Source organism: Bolinopsis microptera, chromosome 10 (genome assembly GCF_026151205.1).
Source record: "Bolinopsis microptera isolate Bmic1 chromosome 10, MBARI_Bmic_1.0, whole genome shotgun sequence".
In the NCBI taxonomy this organism is placed as follows: Eukaryota; Metazoa; Ctenophora; class Tentaculata; order Lobata; family Bolinopsidae; genus Bolinopsis; species Bolinopsis microptera.
Window position 1 is genome coordinate 2,268,332 of NC_087081.1, and position 21,921 is coordinate 2,290,252.

Below are 21,921 nucleotides of genomic sequence, written 5' to 3' on the forward strand. Positions count from 1 at the left end.
TAGTGTATTATTAGTACTACTATACCTAGTGTATACAAGAGTATTATACCCAACATTGACCGGCGAACTTAGTGTATACTATTACTATGAAGTGGTGGCGGTAACAGGTTAGCAGCCATGTAGCCAGCAATGGGACCTTGGATTATGATTCGCATGAGTCATGACCATATTATATTGTGTAATCTGTCTCAGGGATATGTAATTATGTAATTAATAATTATATAATCTCAGGGATAGCAGTTGTTAAGTCACATCGCTCGGCAATCCTCCTCCGATCAGTTGACAATCACTCGAATATAAGCCCAAAGTTCCGCTACGATATTGACGAAACTGGAAAGAGAACCTTGGTCACGGCTTTTCTCTTGGTAGTCTCCAATGTCCTGGGTTATTCTCTGCAGAATGGAGTCTTGGTGAGCATGCCAACTATATTATAATATAATTACACATAATTATGCCATCTTATCACGTATTTCAAAACTGATCATTTAACCGGATTTTAAAATTCAAATGACCAGTGAATTAGGGGTAAACACTTTATTTTAATTTTTATTGAACATAAAATAACGATATTATTTCAGTTCTGTTATCTGATAAAGTACCCTAACCCTCCCAGCAATGTTTCACCCTACCCTGCTTATGAAAGGGTAGCTGCAGGTGAGTGAACACAAAGATATTTTCTGAATTGACGATCTAAAACTTATTCTTTAGTTAAATGTATCGATAATTGATTTGTCTCCACTTTACAAAGTAAGCACTGATTAAAGAGAATAGTAATAGATAAAACAGTGGTTAGTACTGACTCAGTACTGACTCACTACATCCTGAATCATTTAGTTATCAGGACAGAATTATCAAATATCAAAACAGTTAACGTTCTTTAATCGATAATAACTCATTTACGAAAAACAGTCGAAATATTTGAGGCAACGCTTAAACAATTAAAACAGGTCCCAATCTTTTCAGATCTACTTCTACCGGCACTAAATGCGGCTGCGAATTCAGTGGTCTACATCTTCCACTATCTTCCCACCTTACAGAGAGTCAGAAAGGAAAGCAGACAGGTATATTTTGAATTAGTAAATTTCATTAATCAATACATTTAATTAATCAATACATTTCATTAATCAATACATTTCATTGATCAATACATTTCATTAATCAATACATTTCATTAATCAAAAGGTCTAAAATTGAATCATCAATTATTTAACGTAAATCAAATCCAAATATCAGGCGTAAGTACTAACGGCAGGTTCCCACAAATGAAATTTTCTGATCAGGGCTGATAATCGCTTATTAAGCGATTTAAGAGCGCTTTTTTTTTAAACCGCCGCATATAATTGATTTTTTTAGCGATTATAAGCGGTTCGTCGCAACGGGCTGAAATCTTAAAAATGGAGCTCCAATCTCCATTATACTTTTATAGAGTTTCTATATCATGCGTATTGTGTAGAACTAGACTGTCTGTTATACAAGTATCCAAATTACTTCATGATCAAGTAACAAATCATTTGTTATGCAAAGACTCTAGTAATAGTATCGATGTACATAAATTCTCGAGTTTATAACTCTCAAAGGTTACATCTCACGTTACCACCAGCTTCAATAACCCTTTTAATTGGTCCATCAAAATAAGCAGATTGTTCTTCACTCAAATATTCGGCCCTCCCTCCCACTTGTCCTTTTCGTACAAATCCAGTCTTCGAACCTTCAGTAACCCAAGAATAGTTCAGATTGTTGCTCTTTTGCATGTGCTCGAACCCACCTTGTTTGAGAGTCTCAGCAATTATTTCCTCGTCCACAGATAGACCCAGAAATTCTACCATTTTTCTTAACTCCCTTTCAGTGTCTTCCCTCAGATCTTCATAAGTTACAAACAGGATGTTTTTTCTAGCTGACTGTTCGAGCCATTCTATATTGTGATCTTCCCACATACCAAATTCGGCCACATCTTTTTTGGTGTAAATCTGATCAAAATACTCATTAAATGTCATCTCAGCACATATTTTACCATAGATTTTCTCCAGAGTTTTCATGTGATGAAAGTATGACACGGCTTGGTCTTTAGGGTTTCTGGAGCAGTAAATAAAACGAGCTGTATCCCTCAACTTCTCCGGCATCCAGCTCCAGTAATCATGAGTCTTGAACACTCGGGGTCCCTTCATCTTCTCAATATCCTCCAACTTTACTGACCATGAATCCTGTAACCAAGGAACTGTCTCAGTAATCCGGACTATGGGTCCGTTGGGGCAACCCACAAGATTGTACACCATGTTTTGGAGCCAAGTGGTGCCACTTTTGGCGAATGTGGACACCACAATGTCGTCAGGTCGAGGTGTAAAAGCCTCAGTATGGAGAGCAGCATATCTTTCAGGTGGGCAGTTTGGAGGCACTGCAATGTTGTTATAAACTTGGTTTGGGAATATGTCGTGCTTTCTGAAAGGGGGAGGACCATTCATAACTCTTTAATTTTTGTAGTTTTACAGGTGTTGGATCGAATATGATATCAACTTATCGAGCTTTCTGTAATATTTTAGAATGAACTTTTCAGAAATTAAATTGCAATGCAAATTTACAATCTTACCATATTAATATATAAAGCAAGACGGTATATGTATATTATATCTTTATATACATATATAATTCGAATAATTGAAACAAATCAAATTGGCGGGCAAACGATCCGTTTCATGATATGTATAAAACAATACCAATATATATATAATTATACAGTTTTAATACTTTCAACACTACAATATAACAAATAATTTGAGGATGACTGTGAAGGTACATTTTACCGACATTTGAAGTCAAGGCGTTGTTTTACTGACAGTTGTGGCTGACTGACAATATACATATATATGTATGTATATATATATTTCGTTGCTGTACTCCTACACATTAAAAGTTGGTGTTGATTAGATATATATATATTTTGTTGCTGTACTCCTACACATTAAAAGTCGGTGTTGATTAGATCTTCGAAATAGTTCTTTGCATCATTTTATTAAACATCGTTATCTGAGATAAAATTGTTCTAAAAGCAACTGGAATATACACAAATCTTTAAAATAACTTACAAACTAGGAAAGGAAAACAAGTCTTAGGAATACGTACAAAACTATGTAACTCAAAACGGTACAAAACTAAAAAATACTGAGTGATAATCAAACGAAAAGAATGGCTGAGTACATCTACATCTTATCAAATCTATTAAAGATTAGTTTCTCGGAAAAAGCTAGATTTCTCTGAATCAAGCAGTAAAAATATTAAAATAGTGATGAATATAACACGTCTCTGATAGCAATATTGTAAACTAAACACGGGTTTATAGGCTAAGATCATGTTAAATAAAATAAATAAACTAAACACTAAGCTCCAGCGGATTTAAAAAGGATGTGGTTACTATCGAGGGTGTTCATACCCCCATAACGCTCAAGGGTTTTCAATTGGGTCTGGTAGAACCCCTCTCTAGCTTCCATGGCCTTTTCCCTATCTGCTTTACTTATTTCAGGTTTAAATTCTAGAGCGTCCACTATAATAACAGAAAGGTGCGTATTAAGTGAAGAGTTATATAAGGCTACTGAACTAAAATCTAAATCATGATCAATATCTAAAAAGTGATTTACTAACTTACAACTCCTGATACCTTTCTTAATGTGGCTCTTACTCTCTTATGATTAGAAAATCTCTTAGGGAGATTAGAAGTAGTATATCCTACATACGACTGTTTACAAGTTCTACACTCCATTAAATAAATAAGGTTATTACTCTGACAAGTTATATATTTAGTAATAGGGAAAACTTGTTTGGAATGGTGACTACTAAATTTGGAACAAGGGGACAGGAAACTTTGCTTACAAACATAGCATTTTCCACAGGCATGGCACCCTGCGTTGTCAGCCTCCCGAACAGCCGGCAATATTGCAGCGTCTGGTTCATATATATATATTTGAGACATTCAGTGAAACAGTAAAACACGAAATTCACATTAAGCTATCGATTGTGTAATCTTTACATGTCTCATTCTGAAAGCAAGTTTATTAAAATAACTGTTCTATGAAGTAAATTAAAAACATGACAAAAATAGATCAATACATAGACCACTCAGGATCCTTAGCTGAGCGTCGACGACGCTCACCCCACGGCTAGTGGCAGAGTCGGGAATCGAACCTGGTACCTCAAGCAATACCAGGCCCGGATTAACCAACTGAGCCACTAAGCCATAGATGGGAATTTTGTGGGTACGTCTCATTCAATCATAAGATATAAACAAAAGATGCAGAGGTGAAAGTAAACAACAAAATGCAAGTGTCTGTGGAAACATTAAATATTAAAACATATCATATAAAGGTCAATTTTTTATTTCATTAAGAGCAGCTACGTTTATTAAGTCCTCCAAAATCACTGAGGGTCATAAGCTGGTTTTGCCAAAATGATTCTCTTTCTTTAGCAACTCTACTTCTATCTTCTAGGGTTAAACATTTTATAAAATCTAGCTTATCAAAAATAATAACCTCTATCTGATCGGATAACTCATTATCAAACGTTTTTAAGGGCTCTTTGGTAAGATTATGAAACTGGTTATCGTTAAAATGACAAGAAATTTCACAACTCCTAACCGCTTTCCTAATATGTGATTTGTGGTTCTGCCATCTGGTCTTAAAATTGTTAACTGTGCTTCCTACTGAAGCACGTCTGCAGACTTTATCCCTTACTAGATATTTTATATATATATATATATATTATGATTGGCTACTGGGACACGTCATACACACGGTTGGATTGTTAATTCGGTTGAAGTACCTTTACATCCATTATCACCATAATCTGAACATGATTTATTAAAAATTTGCAATATAGAAAAATCTGAATAAACTGAAAATTTTAAAACTGAAAGCTGCACTCAATTGATGGAAGGCAAAAATTTACTCATAACTAGCAAGGTAATAACTACAAATGAACAGCAGATTTATAAATCTGCTGATAAAAATTAGATAAAAGACATGGTAACTGATAAGAGTTTGAAATTACACGTAAGCAGATAAATTGTCTAAAATTTCTGTCTCAATCAAGTTTATAGTGCATCATGAATTTAGGCTTGTTCGATCAAAGTTATATTAGGAGATATTAGGAAAATAGTTCGGTCGGCCGGAAGGGAGTCCAGACTGAGTGTGGTGTGGAGGCAGGATCACCGAGAGACTCGAGATGCTTGTGAGAGTAGTGTACTCATCTATATATATATATATATTATTAGTCAGCCACAACTATCAGTAAAACAACGCCTTGACTTCAAATGTCGGTAAAATATACCTTTACAGTCATCCTCAACTTATTTGTTATATAGTAGTGTTGAAAGTATATATATCCATAGACACAGTGTTTCGTCCTATTAGGACTCATCAGTATGGCTCAAATCATCAGGGTTGGTTTGCTGATGGCGGGTATCGATCCAGCAACCTTACGATTACTGGCCCGGAACCACGCCACTGCAAGCCACCAAGCCATTAATGATTAGGGAATTACATAGGTACCACAGTGCTCTACAAACTCAATACGAGTTAGGAGCTTTGCATTTAAGCTGAGCGGTAGATCTATTCATTCCCTAGAGTGCTCAAGCTTAGTAAACTAGGCGAGCATATTTATCCATAGACACAGTGTTTCGTCCTATTGGGACTCATCAGTATTCAGTATGGCTCAAATCATCAGGGTTGGTTTTGCTGATGGCGGGTATCGATATATATTAATATTATATATGTATATATATATCCGTATCATTTTACTGACACCACGGCATTATCTTTAACACGACTTTCCGCAAAAACCGTAAAAGATATACAACTTAAACTTTTTGACTGGTTTAAATGCTTTAAATTTAATGGCCTTCAAATCAGCATGAAAAAATAAAAATAGGCCAAGGAATAAGAATTTGAGTGCCCAAAATATGAACCCCAAGTGGTGTCAAAAACGCGAATTAAATAGGTATTAATTATTTAAGTCTCTTGAGTCTTGACAGTGACACCACCTTAGAGTTAGACGGGTTCCTGCTAGTAATAATTACGCAGCAGTGCTGCGGCAGCACTCAAAGTTCAAACTAAAATATCGTCTGAAGTGTTAAAAGTAAGATAAACTAAAAACTTTTATTTTTAATTGTAGTTGACGAAATGAGAGTCTCCACTCAGTGTGTTAAAACATAATTCTTTGTCGACGTTTCGGCTACATGCCTTTGTCATAAACAGGACGTACTGAAAACTTACATAGCTGCAAAGATACAATGTTAAAATAATCTATTAATACTACGAAATATAACAACAAAAATAACATCTTGAAACCCAACAAAGATCACAAATTTTTCCAAAAGAAACATAAAATATAACGGCTAAAAGAATCCACACCGCAACAAGCCGTGAACAATTCCTCATAGTACTACAAACATTTTACCAAGATAGCTCCTTCATAAAACTGAGTAATCAAAAATTATCTAGGTTATCTAGGTTAATAAGTTCAATATTACATTAACTTCCAAGTATATACTCAGACAAATGAGTATTTATTTCTGGGTTTTCACGTTTTATTAGAACCGACTGCAGTCGGTTCTAATAAAACGTGAAAACCCAGAAATAAATACTCATTTGTCTGAGTATATACTTGGAAGTTAATGTAATATTGAACTTATTAACCTAGATAACCTAGATAATTTTTGATTACTCAGTTTTATGAAGGAGCTATCTTGGTAAAATGTTTGTAGTACTATGAGGAATTGTTCACGGCTTGTTGCGGTGTGGATTCTTTTAGCCGTTATATTTTATGTTTCTTTTGGAAAAATTTGTGATCTTTGTTGGGTTTCAAGATGTTATTTTTGTTGTTATATTTCGTAGTATTAATAGATTATTTTAACATTGTATCTTTGCAGCTATGTAAGTTTTCAGTGCGTCCTGTTTATGACAAAGGCATGTAGCCGAAACGTCGACAAAGAATTATGTTTTAACACACTGAGTGGAGACTCTCATTTCGTCAACTACAATTAAAAATAAATGATTGACCCACTCATAAGAGCAAAACAAAAAACTAAAAACCTTGTAAAAAGAACAATTAAGAAAATAAATAGTTACCCTCACTACCAAACGTGGAAATAGAATTTTATTTTGTAACATACACATAAACTAAAAAGGAACAATCTAAACGTGATATAATTACTGAAGTCAGCCATGAATGGCAACAAGATCGTAGGAAATAAGTTATTGGGTTTGGATGTATAAGGTGGCCAAACGTTGCTATGGTGTCAATGATAACGACTCCTTCGCTGCTCCGCACTCACAGTTCACAAAACTCAACGTTGTAACCCAATAACATGTGTTTTACAAGTGTTCGTCATTACAGGAAAATGTAATTTGATTTCTGCGGTATCGATAATTTTTACGACCTGCTCGGTGTGTACCAGTTCACTTTCAGATCACTCACGTATGGTTTTATTTCACCCCCAGCTGCAGATAACACTTTTAGTTTTACAGGACTGTGACCACATGACATGAGGTTCATAATTTCAACATGTTAATGAATGATTTTTGGGGAGTTTTTATCCGTTGCTACCTAGATTCATTCACCACCAAAATTAATTTCAAGTTCCAACTCAGCTACCTTCCGGCCACTCCCATATTTTTCCCTGATGGTGCCTCTCCCTAAGATTGAACAAATTAGATGATTTTCTTTTTAGAGGATACGCCGGTAAAATCTCTAAAAAAGTGTGTTTCTAGAGCAAACGCGCAGTTTTTCTAGTAGTACTAGTAGTACCGTAGTTAAGTTTTTCCAAATTGTCCCACATTTGGCGCCCCCCCCCCCCCCCCCCCTAAAATATTGTATTAAATATAACTAAATAATTTACACAATGTCAATACGGTGCCCAGCCCCATGTCTGAGCGGCTCTCCTCAAAAAAACTTTTTCTCTTCATCGGACCAGAAAATTAAAATCAAAACACGGGTCTTATAAAATCAAAAAAATACTAAATAATGTTAAAGAGATAATATCAAATTAACTGTCGCAAAAAATGGTATAAGTATACATACAATATAATTGATTTTATTGACACATTGGTTTAAAACCAAAAAACAGAAAATGAATACTCAAAAAAATATGCAAAAAAGACATAGCCACTAGAAATAGCCTAACCAGGCTATAACTGATCATACAAATTGAAATAGTTCTTCAACTTATCCTTAAAAGACACAATATTATCGATAACATAAAAACACAACTGTTGGGAATTTCTAATTTTTACCACATTACTTCATACTTCATGTATAATTTTGTAAAACTATATGTTCTGATCAAGTTGCAGATCATTTGCCATGCAAAGATTCGATGTGCATAAATTCTCGAGTTTATAACTCTTAGAGGTTACACCTCACGTTACCACCAGCTTCAATAACCCTTTTAATTGGTCCATCAAAATAAGCAGATTGCTCTTCACTCAAATATTCGGCCCACCCTCCAAACTGACCTTTTCGTACCAATCCTGTCTTCGAACCTTCAGTAGCCCAAGAGTAGTTCAGATTGCTGCTCTTTTGCATGTGCTTAAACCCACCCTGTTTGAGAGTCTCGGCAATTCTTTCCTCGTCCACAGATAGACCCAGAAATTCTACCATTTTTCTTAATTCCCTTTCAGTGTCTTCCCTCAGATCTTCATAAGTTACAAACAGGATGTTTTTTCTAGCTGACTGTTCGAGCCATTCTATATTGTGATCTTCCCACATTCCAAATTCGGCCACATCTTTTTTGGTGTAAATCTGATCAAAATACTCATTGAATGTCATCTCAGCACATATTTTACCATAGATTTTCTCCAGAGTTTTCATGTGATGAAAGTATGACACGGCTTGGTCTTTAGGATTTCTGGAGCAGTAAATAAAACGAGCTGTATCCCTCAACTTCTCCGGCATCCAGCTCCAGTAATCATGAGTCTTGAACACTCGGGGTCCCTTCATATTCTCAATATCCTCCAACTTTACTGACCATGAATCCTGTAACCAAGGAACTGTCTCAGTAATCCGGACTATGGGTCCGTTGGGGCAACCCACAAGATTGTACACCATGTTTTGGAGCCAAGTGGTGCCACTTTTGGCGAATGTGGACACCACAATGTCGTCAGGTCGAGGTGTAAAAGCCTCAGTGTGGAGAGCAGCATATCTTTCAGGTGGGCAGAATGGAGGCACTGCAATGTTGTTATAAACTTGGTTTGGGAATATGTCGTGCTTTCCAAAAGGGGGAGGATCATTCATAACTCTTTAATTTTTGTAGTTTTACAGATGTTGGATCGAATATGATATCAACTTATCGAGCTTTCTGTAATATTTTAGAATGAACTTTTCAGAAATTAAATTGCAATGCAAATTTACAATCTTACCATATTAATATATAAAGCGAGACAGTATAATATGTATATATATACATAATTCGAACAATTGAAACAAATCAAATTGGCGGGCAAACGATCCGTTTCATGATATGTATAAAACAATACCAATATATATATATTTATACAGTTTTAATACTTTCAACACTACTATATAACAAATAATTTGAGGATGACTGTAAAGGTACATTTTACCGACATTTGAATTCAAGGCGTTGTTTTACTGACAGTTGTGGCTGACTGACAATATACATATATATATATATATATATATATATATATATTTCATGGCTGGACTTCTACACAATAAAAAAAAGCGGTTGTGATTAGATCTTCGAAAGTCTTTGCATCGTTTATTTACATCAATTCTGAGAAATTATATCATTAAAGTAACTACAACAAATACGAATCATATACAATTGAGAATAAATACAAACTAAAAGCAGTGGGAAAATCTGATGAACTGAAATTTAAAAAAGAAACTGAAAGCCGTTAAAAATGTACTCTTATCTTATCTCTTATCTAAATACTGATAACTGATTCTCGGAAAATTACTTAAAATCACAACAAAAACCTGTAAAATTTATACTTAAGTAAAAAATGTAATATGCACGTCTCTGGAATAATGGTATAACTAAATAAAATCTACAAAATATACTAAAACTAAAACTAAGCTCCGGCAGATTTAAAAAGTAGATGGTTACTATCAAGGGTGTTCATACCCCCAAACCGTTCAAGGGTTTTCAATTGGGTCTGGTAGAACCCCTCTCTAGCTTCCATAGCCTTTTCTTTGTCTGCTTTACTAATATTAGGCTCAAATACTAAAGCGTCTACTATAATGACAGAAAGGTGCTTACTAAGTGAGGAATTATAGCAGGCTATGGTACTAAAATCTAAATCATGATCAATATCTAAAAAATGGTTAACTAATTTACAACTTCTTATACCTTTCTTTATGTGACTCTTTTGGTTAGAGAATCTCTTAGGGAGATTTGAGGTAGTATAACCGACATACGACTGTTTACAAGTCTTACACTCCATTAAATAAATGAGGTTATAACTCTGACAAGATATATACTTAGTTATAGGGAAAACTTGTTTAGAATATATATATATATAATATATCCATAGACACAGTGTTTCGTCCTATTAGGACTCATCAGTATGGCTCAAATCATCAGGGTTGGTTTTGCTGATGGCGGGTATCGATCCAGCAACGTTACGATTACTGGCCCGGAACCACGCCACTGAGCCACTAAGCCATTAATGATTAGGGAATTACATAGGTACCAGACTGCTCTACAAACTCAATACGAGTTAGGAGCTTTGCATTTAAGCTGAGCGGTATAGATCTATTCATTCCCTAGAGTGCTCAAGCTTAGTAAACTAGGCGAGCATATTTATCCATAGACACAGTTTTTCGTTTTATTGGGACTCATCAGTATGGCTCAAATCATCAGGGTTGGTTTTGCTGATGGCGGGTATCGATATATATTATATATGTATATATATCCGTATCATTTTACTGACACCACGGCATCAACTTTAACACGACTTCCCGCAAAAACTGTAAAAGATATACAACTTAAACTTTTTTGACTGGTTCAAATGCTTTAGATTTAATGGCCTTCAAATCAGCATGAAAAAATAAAAATAGGCCAAGGAATAAGAATTTTAGTGCCCAAAATATGGACCCCAAGTGGTGTCAAAAAAGCGAATTAAATAGGTACTAATTATTTAAGTCTCTTGAGTCTTGACAGTGACACCACTTTAGAGTTAGACGGGTTCCTGCTAGTAATAATTACGCAGCAGTGCTGCGGCAGCACTCAAAGTTCAAACTAAAACATCGTATGAAGTGTTAAAAGTAAGATAAACTAAAAACCTTGTAAAAAGAACAATTAAAAAAATAAATCGTTACCTTCACTACCAAACGTGGAAATAGAATTGTATTTTGTAACATACACATAAACTAGAAAGGAAAAATCTAAACGTGATATAACTGGAGTCAGCCAAAGGCAACAAGATCGTAGGAAATAAGTTATTGGGTTTGGATGTATAAGGTGGCCAAACGTTGCTATGGTGTCAATGATAAAGACTCCTTCGCTGCTCCGCACTCACAGTTCACAAAACTCAACGTTGTAACCCAATAACATGTGTTTTACAAGTGTTCGTCATTATATTGTATATATATTACAGGAAAATGTAATTTGATTTCTGCGGTATCGATAATTTTTACGACCTGCTAGGTGTGTAGTGTGTACCAGTTCACTTTCAGATCACTCACGTAGGGTTTTATTTCACCCCCAGCTGCAGATAACACTTTTAGTTTTACAGGACGGTGACCACATGACAGGTTCATAATTTCAACATGTTAATGAATAATTTTTGGGGAGTCTTTATCCGTTGCTACCTAGATTCATTCACCACAAAAATTAATTTCAAGTTCCAACTCAGCTTATACCTTCCGGCCACTCCCATATTTTGCCTGTTGGCGCCTCTCCCTAAGATTGAACAAATTAGATGATTTTCTTTTTAGAGGATACGCCGGTAAAATCTCTAAAAAAGTGTGTTTCTAGAGATAAATATCAGATTAACTGTCGCAAAAAATGGTATACGTAAGTATACATACAATATAATTGATTTTATTGACACATTGGTTTAAAACCAAAAAACAAAAAATGGATACTCAAAAAAATATCCAAAAAAAGACATAGCCACTAGAAATAGCCTAACCAGGCTATAACTGATCATACAAATTGAAATAGTTCTTCAACTTACCCTTAAAAGACACAATATTATCGATAACATAAAAACACAACTGTTGGGAATTTTTAATTTATACCACATTACTTCATACTTCATGTATAATTTTGTAAAACAATATGTTCTGATCAAGTTGCAGATCATTTGCCATGCAAAGATTCGATGTACATAAATTCTCGAGTTTATAACTCTTAGAGGTTACACCTCACGTTACCACCAGCTTCAATAACCCTTTTAATTGGTCCATCAAAATAAGCAGATTGCTTTTCTCTCAAATATTCGGCCCACCCTCCAACCTGACCTTTTCGTACCAATCCTGTCTTCGAACCTTCAGTAGCCCAAGAGTAGTTCAGATTGCTGCTCTTTTGCATGTGCTTAAACCCACCCTGTTTGAGAGTCTCGGCAATTATTTCCTCGTCCACAGATAGACCCAGAAATTCTATCATTTTTCTTAACTCCCTTTCAGTGTCTTCCCTCAGATCTTCATAAGTTACAAACAGGATGTTTTTTCTAGCTGACTGTTCGAGCCATTCTATATTGTGATCTTCCCACATACCAAATTCGGCCACATCTTTTTTGGTGTAAATCTGATCAAAATACTCATTGAATGTCATCTCAGCACATATTTTACCATAGATTTTCTCCAGAGTTTTCATGTGATGAAAGTATGACACGGCTTGGTCTTTAGGATTTCTGGAGCAGTAAATAAAACGAGCTGTATCCCTCAACTTCTCCGGCATCCAGCTCCAGTAATCATGAGTCTTGAACACTCGGGGTCCCTTCATCTTCTCAATATCCTCCAACTTTACTGACCATGAATCCTGTAACCAAGGAACTGTCTCAGTAATCCGGACTATGGGTCCGTTGGGGCAACCCACAAGATTGTACACCATGTTTTGGAGCCAAGTGGTGCCACTTTTGGCGAATGTGGACACCACAATGTCGTCAGGTCGAGGTGTAAAAGCCTCAGTATGGAGAGCAGCACATCTTTCAGGTGGGCAGTTTGGAGGCACTGCAATGTTGTTATAAACTTGGTTTGGGAATATGTCGTGCTTTCCGAAAGGGGGAGGACCATTCATAACTCTTTAATTTTTGTAGTTTTGCAGGTGTTGGATCGAATGTCGAGCTTTCTGTAATATTTGAGAGTAACATCTTAAAGAACCTTTTAGAAATAAAATTGCAATTTGCAATACATATTTATAATACTATTTATTAACGCAGCAGTAATACGGCAGCACTATTCAAAGTTCAAACTGAAATATCGTCAAAAGCAGAATAAACCAAGGACCTTGTAAGAAGAAAAAGTTTTTTTCTAGATATCTAAATCAGATTATGCATAATCGGTATTATTTCTCATAAACACGATCACGTAGGAATATGCTACGCGTTTCCAAACAATAACACTGAAAACTTGATTATATGATTCAATTTGTATCCTATTTCTCCTCTTAAAGTTAATTTCACGTCCTACCCATAGAATTTATATTCCTTACATTTTTATTACAAATATATGGTACTTTTCGAAGCTGTAATTTCCGGGTGCCGGGGACGTGCCCACCAAAATTTTTCTAAATCTCTCAAAGTAGCTCAGGGTTGAGTCTACACAGTGTCGCCACTTGCCGATGCCAGTTGATGCGAGAAGACACTGATGTAAGTGGGAAGTTATGTCTAAGAAACAGCGTGTGGTTCGGGTGCCGGTTGAACGCATGTAAAAGGGAGGGTATATCCGTATTTCGCTGCTAGTGATGCAGTCCTTGGCCCGGTAGCTAAGGCTTCCCCGTTTCTTGCTCATCTGGCTCCGATGGGCTTGTGACCTCTGCGGGGGTCAAGTGCAGGATGAGGGACATGGCCGACCAGGAGAAGGTTGTTTTTGGGAGATAGAGTAGGGTTGGTGTTGTGCCTTCGCAGTTTAACTGTATCTTTACCCCCTGAGTAGTGAGTACCGATTGAACTTCCTAGGAACGGACTTAAACGAGGGTGTCTCAAAAATCTTGCAAGGATTTTCTTTTTCGATAACTTTGTATCCATTTGTCTAAACTTCATTCTGTAAAAAGTTATTGGTAGTTTTAAGGTTTAATGGTGACTTCTGAATGTAATTCCAAATACTTACCATCCAGAATTCAGAGAATGCAGCACTAAGACCGAGGTATGTTAAGAACAGTGTGACTAGAGATTCCACGCTGGATGACGACAGTTTCCACTTTTCGTAAGACATTTACATTCGCTCATCAATCTCTATTTTCTGAGGATTAATTACCATTTTAATGAAAAATTAGACTCGGGTGTTGTTTTTAAATGTCCCTCGTTTTAATAGGACTTTTATTTGATCATAATAATGCTGTAAATAACTGACGATTTTTCAGGAACAGCGAAGATAGCTACAGTAGACAGAAATCAACTGCTACACCACGACGGAACAAAGCTAGATCCACCACCAGGAGGAACCGCTCATCCACTGCGGAGAGCTTTGATTCAGTTACCAACTCTGCTGACAAAAACATGGACCAAATTAGCCAATCTGCTCGCCTTGATAAACTTAACAAGGATTGGGATTGCCATAGCGGCAAGAATGGGATTGAAATTAAAACTTTTAAATCTAGTGATGATGGTAACTACAATCAAATGAACGCAGCGGACACCCCCAGTATTGATAAAATAATGTTAAGAATTTTTACGCCCTCCGATTCAGAATTATTTAAAGAAAATGTAATTAGTGCAGTTTGATGAACACTCGTAATGACGGTAATCAGATGATTGTATTTTAATGACTTTTAAAACAGATTAATCAAATCTTGCTGCAATTGAGATCAGAGTGTAGGTATAAAAATATAATTTCCGTGATTTCTGTAGGCATATTTAACTAAGATCGTTCATCGTAATTAAATTTTCGTGGAAATGATTAAGATTTGATTTAAATTTCTTACTGTAGGGCCTGTCGTGATATCATGGATCGCTTAGGTTCCACCAGGATCTGGTAGTCCTCATAATTCTGCAGCCTCTATGTATCGTCATCTCGCACAACTCCGAAAAACCATTGTGAGTTTATAGCATGTGAAAATTTGCAGCCTTCCAGACATTGATTGGGTTAACGAATTGTCGTACGTCACCTCAAGATCGGGTGACTATATATAAAGCGAGACGATAGTTATCCGTGCCATTTTACTGACACCACGGCATCAAATTTAACGCAAATTTCCGCAAAAACCATAAAAGATATACAACTGAAACTTTTTTGACTGGGTCAAATGCTTTAATAGCCACCAAATCAACATAAAAAATAAAAAATTTGCCAAGAAATAGGAGTTTTAGAGCCCAAAATTTGGTACCCAAAGTGGTGTCAAAAACGCGAATTAAATAGCTATAGGTAATAATTATTTTAGTCTCTTGGGTCTTGACACCATTTTAGGGTTCTACGGCGGGTTCCTGCTAGTTATATTAAATACTGACAGTTGGATAATATCCGGTTGGAGGACAAGGACAAATGAAACAGGAAGTTAGGAATGTACTATAGGCAAATTGTTTTTGATTTGTCCTTGTCTCTTCCAACCGGATATTATCCAACTATCAGTCTTTCAATCATGAGACTAATAAACAGCGAACTACTCCATCATTTGATATTATATTAAACAAGCATAATTGATCTGGCACAATTAAGCGGTAATTGAACAACTGAACAGTGATCAGCTTAAAACTTGAGGTTATTAAAAGGGTGCTTTTATAGAATGCACATTAAATGATGCAAACGCTATAAATTTGATGAGGTAATGATAGTAAGTCATGAGTTCGTTTGCAGATCGTGGAGCTTTCCATTTGGCACGGATCAGTTAAGTTTTAGATAGCAACTTTTGATTCTAAAGTTTCAGACACTTAGTCAAGATTACTGGGGCGTTGACCAACCGGAATGAATTAGACAGGAGCATGCAAAGCTGAATAACTCCTGAATAGCTTGTATCACGTCGTGACCCCTTCATATTTACGTAGTATAGGGGGGGGAGGTTCGGTCTTGATTACGGTTGATTACGGATCACAATGCTGGCAAGCATTACTGTTGCCTTTATATTCACAATACTATTTACCCCTATACTATTATATCCCCTTTACTGTTTTCCAGGCATTAAGACTCATCGAAAGTAGTTCAGCAGGTATATTTAAGTACAAAACATTCTAATTCAATGTTAAAGATGACAGGAATAAGAAATAGTTATTTGGAGGTTTTTAAGAAATCCAAATCGACTGTAAACAAAATTTCATGTTTCAGGAGTATCGGGAAGTGGGTTTTCTGGAACCCCTGTTTTACAACAGATTGTCGTGAAGTATTAGTAGAGGCTCTTACGGGCATTGTCTGCTCGATACGTTAGGGACCCCAGATACACCTTACTAGACGTATTTTTGACCGTAGAATCGATTGAAAGTGGTTTCAAGATGATTGGACTGATTGTTCTGGGGTAAAATCGCAAAAAACCGATTTTTGGTCCAAAAATAGGCCAAAAAACCATGTTTTTTGATATTTTGAGCAAGTTAATTTTGTTGGCATGTCGGCAAAACTTGCATAAAGATAGCTAAAAGACAGCCGCACAAGATTGTATAAAAATAAAACAAATCCCTCTATTTGTTCTGAGGTAAAAATCCAAAAAAGTGGTAAAAATTTTGACTTTTTTGCTTTAAGTTTGAATAATTTTTTGCAGTTGTATTAAATCAACCCAAAAATAGTCACATCGTGTTTGCCTAAATTTTTCCTTTCCGAGAAGTACCCACTTCATATACTTAATCGAAGTTTGAATATTGTCACTCCGCAAGCGTTTTTGCCAAATTTTCGACGCGCACTACGCGCAAAAGCATTTAGTTGTTATCAATTGGCACCCGCGCGTTCATCATAAATTTCAAACAGCTATAACTCAGCGAGATTATGTCCGTTCTAGCTCATATTTTCACACTAAATAGAAAATAATGTGATCTTATTGCTGACAAAATATGGATATAATTACTTTATTTGCCTTAGAGTAATAGACTGTCAAAGTTTAAAACGCGCATTGGTATAGCACGTGACTAATAAGGCCAAATTTATACTTCTTAACATATTATCGATCCTTAGACATCATACTATTGTGTCCAATTAGCGGTTAGGTCTCTAAACTCGTAGCAGAAAACACGTCTTTTTGCCCGTAAGAGCCTCTACTATATATATCACAGTGCTGGCAAGCACCACCGTTGCATTTATTGTGGGTATACTATGTTCCCCATTTACTATTATAGCCCCTTTACTATTATACCCCCTTTGGTGCACGTTACAAGCCTCTTTTGTGCACGCGAAGCCGCCGAAGGCCACCGCCTCCGGCAGGAGTTTTCCAGGCATTAAGACTCATCGGAAGTCGTTCAGCAGATTTATTTTTAGTTCAAAACATTCTAATTTGATGTCAAAGATGACAGGAATAAAAAATAGTTATGTTGAGATTTTTAAGAAATTTGCATAAAATACTCGCCAGCACTGTTATACGAAATTCGGTAAAAAACCCGAAATCGCCATATTCAGGTGCCTTAAAAACCATGTTAAAATTGAGTTAGAGATCTGAAATTTTTCAGGGCGTCTAGACGTTGACCAAATCGACTGCAAAACAAGTTTCAGGTTTCAGGAGCATCGGGAAGTGGGTTTTCTAGAACCCCTGTTTTACGATAGATTGTCGTGATACATATATCACAGTGCTGGCAAGCACGAGCGGTGTCTTTATTTGGGGTATACTATGTACCCCCTTTACTATTGTACCCCCTTTACTATTATACCCCCTTTACTATTATACCCCCTTTACTATTATACCCCCTTTGGTACACGTTGGAAGCCTTTTTCGTGCACGCGAAGCGTGCACTCCGGCCGGAGGCGGCCGCCGCCTCCGGCACGAGTTTTTCAGGCATTAAGACTCATCGGAAGTCGTTCAGCAGATTTATTTTAAGTTCAAAACGTTCTAATTTGATGTCAAAGATGACAGGAATAAAAAATAGTTATGTTGAGATTTTTAAGAAATTTGCATAAAATACTCGCCAGCACTGTTATACGAAATTTGGTAAAAAACCCAAAATCGCCATATTCAGGTGCCTTAAAAACCATGTTAAAATTGAGTTAGAGATCTGGAATTTTTCAGGGCGTCTAGACGTTGACCAAATCGACTGCAAAAAAGTTTCAGGTTTCAGGAGCATCGGGAAATGGGTTTTCTAGAACCCCTGTTTTACGATAGATTGTCGTGATACATACATACATATATATATACATATTTGACCAAAACCCATAATCATGGGTAGAGTGGACCGCTGCCAGTGTCTCTCTTTCCCAAACAAAAGGAAATGATATTAATTTGATTGACCGTTCTCAAATGCAAAATGATACCGAGAATGAAATCGGTCGCTCGCTTTTCCCACTCATTCACGGCTTACGAATTGTAATAAGTTTCGATTGATTAGGTACATCAATCAGATGCTGTAAAAATCTCTTTGGGTTGCGTTCGGGTCGGTACCTAGTATTTCGGGGTAAGGGTGGTAGTTATTACTTATTGAATTAGCTGAAGTTTATTGAATCTTTATTGCCGAGTACAGCTGCCTTTGGGTAGTTCCTCTTAATCTATTACAATTGTAAATGAATGGGAAAAGCGAGCGACCGATTTCATTCTCGGTATCATTTTGCATTTGAGAACGGTCAATCAAATTAATATCATTTCCTTTTGTTTGGGAAAGAGAGACACTGGCAGCGGTCCAGTCTACCCATGATTATGGGTTTTGGTCAAATATCATCTCTTTTTGATTATAATGTCAGGGTTCTTTATAAAGTCGAAATATAAACTGATATCTTCATTAATAAGGAGGAAGTTTCAACAATTTCGAAATTTTTCCTTTAAAAACATTTCCTTGTGTTTAGGTAAGCATATCGGTCGATCACTGACTGAATATGCCACTTAATACTCATTTAAGTTGACATTAAATTCATTTATAATGACATTAAACTGTCGTGGCAAAGCAGAATTTGTTGGAAATCACGAATGAGCAAAATTCTCACCTTTCGCACGTGCAAACTTTGAGCGGACGTTGCGTGCGCATCCAATATTGAATCGCCGTAAATTTGTGCATGGAATTGTTTTATATATAGCTTGATAAGCATGCAAAGGCTCAAAGTATTTCAAGAGGAACTGTAATCACAACGGCACTCTAAAGTTGACAGAAAATGACGAAAACAGCAATTTTCAGTGATTTTAGCAATTTTCTATCAATTTGGGCGTGTCCCCACGTGTGCAACTTTTCGATTTTTAACTTTAAAACTAGCCTAATGCACAATTTATACCTATAGGAAGCAGAACTGAGCTCCACAACCCAAGGCATGGCCCAACACCCGAGAATACTAAATCGCAAAAATGACGTTTTTATAAAATAATTCTTCAAAAAAGCACAAACTTCAATGACGAATATCTTTATGAAGGAGCAAGCTAGAAAAACTTTCCGGTAGATTTTCAGAATGCTTGAACTATTATCTAGATAAAAATTTCCTCAGAGTTTGAATACAATTACTTTTTAATGGTGTAAAATCATTTTTAAAAGTTATTACTTTGTCAAAATCAAGTTTTAATAACGGTTAACTTGATGACGTCATCAAGGGGTGTTCATGACGTCAAATAATTTGTTTATACAATGTAAACTAAAGTGTAAACAATTATTTTCAAGACCTGTGGTCGGAAATGACTGTATCTTTTATACTTTTGAATCTATGGACAATTAAATACAGGCTACAATTGACTGGCAAAGCGTCTATCCCTGAATATATATATATATCACAGTGCTGGCAAGCACGAGCGGTGTCTTTATTGGGGGTATATAACTATGTACCCCCTTTACTATTGTACCCCCTTTATTATTATACCCCCTTTACTATTATAACCCCTTTACACCCCCTTTGGTACACGTCGGAAGCCTCTTTCGTGCACGCGAAGCGTGCACTCCGGCCGGAGGCGGCCGCCAAAGGCCGCCGCCTCCGGCACGAGTTTTTCAGGCATTAAAACTCATCGGAAGTCGTTCAGCAGATTTATTTTTAGTTCAAAACATTCTAATTTGATGTCAAAGATGACAGAAATAAAAAATAGTTATGTTGAGATTTTAAAGAAATTTGCATAAAATACGCGCCAGCACTCTTATACGAAATTCGGTAAAAAACCCGAAATCGCCATATTCAGGTGCCTTAAAAACCATGTTAAAATTGAGTTAGAGATCTGAAACTTTGCAGGGCGTCTAGACGTTGACCTAATCGACTGTAAAAAAGTTTCAAGTTTCAGGAGCATCGGGAAATGGGTTTTCTAGAACCCCTGTTTTACGACAGATTGTCGGGACATATACATATATAATAAGTACATATATACATACATTCAGGGATAGACGCTTTGCCAGTCAATTATAGGCTATATTTAGGTGTCTGTAGATTCAGAAGCTTTAAAGATACAGCCATTTCGGACCACAGGTCTTCAAGATAATTGTTTAGACTTTAGTTTACATTATGTTAAAAAGTAATTCAACGTCATTATCACCACTTGATGACGTCATCAAGTTAACCATTTATAAAACTTGATTTTTCACAAAGTAATCATTTTTCAAATCGATTTTACGCCATTAAGAAGTAATTTTATTCAAAATTTGAGTGCATTTTGAAGTTAGATAATTGTTCAAGCATTCTGAAAATCTACCGGAAAGTTTTTCTAGCTTGCTCCTTCATAAAGATATTCGCTATTGAAGTTAGTGCTTTTTTAAAGAATAATTTTATAAAAACGCTAATTTTACGTTCTAGTATTCTCTGGTGTTGCACCATCCCTTGGGTTGTGGAGCTCAATTTTGCTTCCTAAAGGTATAAATTATGTAATAGGCTAGTTTTAAAGTTGAAAATCGAAAAGTTGCACACGTGGGGTCACGCCCAAATTAATAGAAAATTGCTAAAATCACTGAAAATTGCTGTTTTCGCCAATTTCTGTCAACTTTGGAGTGCCGTTGTGATTACAGTTCTTCTTGAAATACTTTGAAACTTTTCATGCTTATCAAACTATATATAAAACACCATGATGCAAAAATTTACGGTGATTCAATATTGGATGCGCACGCAACGTCCGCTCAAAGTTTGCACGTGCGAAAGGTGAGAATTTTGCTCATTCGTGATTTCCAACAAATTCTGCTTTGCCACGACAGTTTAATGTCATTATGTATGAATTTAATGCCAACTTGAATGAGTATTAAGTGGCATATTAAGTCAGTGATCGACCGATATGCTTACCTAAACACAAGGAAATGTTTTTAAAGGAAAAATTTCGAAATCGTTGAAACTTCCTCTTATTAATGAAGATATCAGTTTATATTTCGACTTTATAAAGTACCCTGACATTATAATCAAAAAGAGATGATATTTTACCAAAACCCATAATCATGGGTAGAGTGGACCGCTGCCAGTGTCTCTCTTTCCCAAACAAAAGGAAATGATATTAATTTGATTGACCGTTCTCAAATGCAAAATGATACCGAGAATGAAATCGGTCGCTCGCTTTTCCCATTCATTTACAATTGTAATATATTAAGAAGAACTACCCAAAGGTGCAGCTGTACTCGGCAATAAAGATTCAATAAACTTCAGCTAATTCAATAAGTAATAACTACCACCCTTACCCCGAAATACTAAGTATCGACCCGAACGCAACCCAAAGAGATTTTTACAGCATCTGATTGATGTAATCAATCGAAA

The 21,921-nt window shown here is 36.1% G+C and overlaps 3 protein-coding genes across 3 annotated transcripts; all 3 read right to left on the reverse strand.

The window, feature by feature from the left end:
• Window positions 1–1,571: 1,571 nt before the first annotated feature.
• On the reverse strand, window positions 1,572–2,459 carry LOC134822218 (sulfotransferase 1C2-like). Its single transcript, XM_063833125.1, has one exon. It carries the CDS (start codon window positions 2,457–2,459, stop codon window positions 1,572–1,574), a length of 888 nt encoding a protein of 295 aa, XP_063689195.1.
• A 5,929-nt stretch (window positions 2,460–8,388) lies between these two features.
• On the reverse strand, window positions 8,389–9,276 carry LOC134822219 (sulfotransferase 1A2-like). The gene has a single exon (XM_063833126.1). It carries the CDS (start codon window positions 9,274–9,276, stop codon window positions 8,389–8,391), a length of 888 nt encoding a protein of 295 aa, XP_063689196.1.
• A 3,024-nt stretch (window positions 9,277–12,300) lies between these two features.
• Window positions 12,301–13,304, reverse strand: LOC134822407 (sulfotransferase 1C2-like). Its single transcript, XM_063833453.1, has one exon. The coding sequence runs from the start codon at window positions 13,250–13,252 to the stop codon at window positions 12,365–12,367; it is 888 nt and encodes a 295-aa protein (XP_063689523.1). The 5' UTR covers window positions 13,253–13,304; the 3' UTR covers window positions 12,301–12,364.
• Window positions 13,305–21,921: the final 8,617 nt, after the last annotated feature.